This window comes from Austrofundulus limnaeus, unplaced genomic scaffold (genome assembly GCF_001266775.1).
Source record: "Austrofundulus limnaeus strain Quisiro unplaced genomic scaffold, Austrofundulus_limnaeus-1.0 Scaffold274, whole genome shotgun sequence".
NCBI lineage: Eukaryota > Metazoa > Chordata > Actinopteri > Cyprinodontiformes > Rivulidae > Austrofundulus > Austrofundulus limnaeus.
The window spans coordinates 680,461-683,253 of NW_013952676.1; the positions used below are offsets into that span (position 1 = coordinate 680,461).

At 39.8% G+C, this 2,793-nt stretch overlaps 1 protein-coding gene across 1 annotated transcript in view; it reads left to right on the forward strand.

The window, feature by feature from the left end:
- The window catches only part of mrps24 (mitochondrial ribosomal protein S24), a 7,027-nt gene that overhangs the window by 3,131 nt on the left and 1,103 nt on the right, over window positions 1–2,793 (forward strand). The window contains exons 2-3 of the mRNA XM_014020983.1: window positions 1,581–1,655; window positions 1,799–1,910. Of these exons, the coding sequence (XP_013876437.1) occupies window positions 1,581–1,655; window positions 1,799–1,910 (187 nt within the window). The remainder of the gene's footprint in view (window positions 1–1,580; window positions 1,656–1,798; window positions 1,911–2,793) is intronic.

The window sequence follows — 2,793 nt, forward strand, 5'->3', positions numbered from 1 at the left end:
GGCCCAAAGTTAAAAACTGTTGTTCTTTTGAGGCCCTCAAGGTGGCGCTCATGGCCCACAGGTTAAGAATCTCTGATTTAAATCATTTATTAGGAAAGATGTTCATAGTAAATCCAACTTCTTCATAAATGACCTTGAAAAAAACTAAACACATGTAAATAATTTCTACACTGGAGCTTGGAACTGCGGGTCAGAAATTGAGCTGGAACTCTTTTTACGCAAGAGATGGTGAGTAAAGCAAACGAATTAAGTAATGTCCTCTAACACATTGGTGACAAAGGTCAACCTTGGCGGAGTCCAACTTTTTACGTTTACACACTTTTAAACATCTTTTCTATAATTTTAGTGTTTTCATCTGAGGGGCTTTGCTGTATTCATTTAAAATAAATTATAGCAGAGGAAGTTCTCCGCACAGAAAATAAATAATTTAGTTTTACCATTTTTTTAACCAAACTGACAAGTTTCTCCAGTAAAATTATTGTGTAATTTAAAGGCAATGGAACACCTGGTTAAATTTAGAAGATATTATGATTAACTACAAACATCTGAAGCTGACTCAGAGAACTCTGTGATTTTAGAAAAAATAAAAGTCAAATGTAGACATGTCTTTAAGAGACCCTCCTCCTCCTCCTCCCCACCCCGCGCAGCTGCGGTCAGCGAAGCTCCACCACACCCGTGTGATTAATACTGATTTTTTTTTTTTGCGCAAATTACACATTTTTGAAGCTCATTAAACACGTCTGAAGTATGAACTTTAAGTCTCGGGCTGGTTGGAGCTGCGCTGCAGGTGGACAGGTTCAGCTGCTGTAAAGTCGCTGCCCCTCGCTTTAAAAACAGTCAGCTGATCCGTCGCGGTTTTGTTGCGCTCGTGACGTGAACACACGGGGAAATGCTGCAAAGTGCTTTTAGAAATATAATTTAAATAAAATACGACGTAATCCTCGGTGGAAAATAGTCCAGGAAACGCGGGGGGTGTTCACCTGCAGCTGCAAGAAGCTGACACCCCACCCACAGAGAAAAAAAAGGCAGTAATTATTGATAAGGTAACCATGCTGTGGCTCACCTGTCGTATTTTCTTTTAAAGAAAGAAAAAGTAGCTTGCAAAGCTGTCGCATCGGTGCTATGTGATTAAAAGCAGAGTTTTCATTGCCGTCTAATCACACACACGTCTTCCTATCTTTGTGAGGACCACACACAGCGCTCAGCCTCGTTCTGCACCGTCTTTTCCCCCAAGTTTGGCGAGAGGTGGATATGCAGGGACGCCAAAAATAGCTCTCGACTTGATCTGGACTTATTTAAATAAAAAATGACTACATGCCGTGAAATTCTTAGAGGGGCGGGCCGTCTCGTTGGCAGGGGGCCCGCCCCACCTGTATGTTGGTAGGGGGAAACACTGACTGTGGTTTATTAAGGTCATGTAGCAACGTCCAGAACCAGAACACCTAAACTGGACTCAGACTTGTGTTTACAGACCCACAGTTCGAATTTACTGAGCCTCATTTTGACAGGAAACCCACACACTCTCTTTTGCAATCATCACACCAGTTTTATGATGGTTTTATGATGTTCTGTGTTTGCAGCGTGCCTTGGCTCAGTCCAGTTTGCTGTGCAGTTCTGGAAGCAGAGGGCTCCATGCAACTGCAGTTTACTGCAAGGTAATTATTAACACGTCTCCTAATTTAAGGTTATCAATCATAAATTAGTTTTGTCTCATTTTAATGAGGTATACGATGCCGGCTTTGAGTTCTCAGTTGAATTTATTTCACCAGTATTTGTTCTTTTTTCTCTTGTCTTGCAGAATCAAGCTGCTCGTATTCGAGTGGGCAAAGGTAACAAGCCGCTGACTTACGAACAGGCGTATCATCCTCATCACATCGCCCACTTTAAAGGATGGCTGTCACAACACACCAGTGAGTATCTCAGAAAACTTCACTTCAGCCTGAAAAATGGCTCATATTGTAGGGTCTGATGATACAAATGAAATGTGCAGGAAGTTTTTCACACATTGAAAATGTTGCTGTTATAGTTCACTGCTGGTCTGCCCTCTAGAAGCAGACAGCTTAGTTTTAATTAGACAAGTAGTCTCCATAACAAGGGACCTTCTGTAACACAGAGACATGATTATATAAAATAATACAACAATCAGTGACTACAGAAGAGACGGTATATAATATGTAGCAGATTTATCAGTAATAAATGTAAAAATAGGCTGTAAGGCTACAATTGTTTTTACTGAAAGACTTTAAATTAAAGTTTGTATATATAAACTGTCAGATATAAACTGTCAGTAGGTGTGAACAAAGATCTTAATGGTTCTAAAAATCTTATAAATAATAACTCTACAACAATATTTCAAATTAATCGGGTTAAAGGAGGTTTACATTTAATCTAAAAAAACATCTGAAATGTGCTGCTGGAAGGAGAACGTCAGCATGATGCTGCCTCCACCGTGCTTCACTGTGAGGAGGAGGAGGATGATTATTAGTCACATTGCACTTAACAACTTCAGCTCCACACATCACTTTGAGCACATTTAGCAGAAGTGATTTGCGATGGTGTTACTATTACGCTGGTGCGCCCAGAATCGTGATTACTGTGAAGGAGGCCTCGTTACTTCACATCAGTGCTGTTTGGTGGGAAGTCAAGGCTTTTAAGACTGAAAGAATCTTGTTTTTTTTTTAAATAAAAAACATCTTTGAATCCCCCTCATCTCCTTCTTAGCTTCAGTCTATAACTGCATGAACATTTTCTAAATATAAAGTTTTATCATTCTTAAAAAAACATATTTAGTCC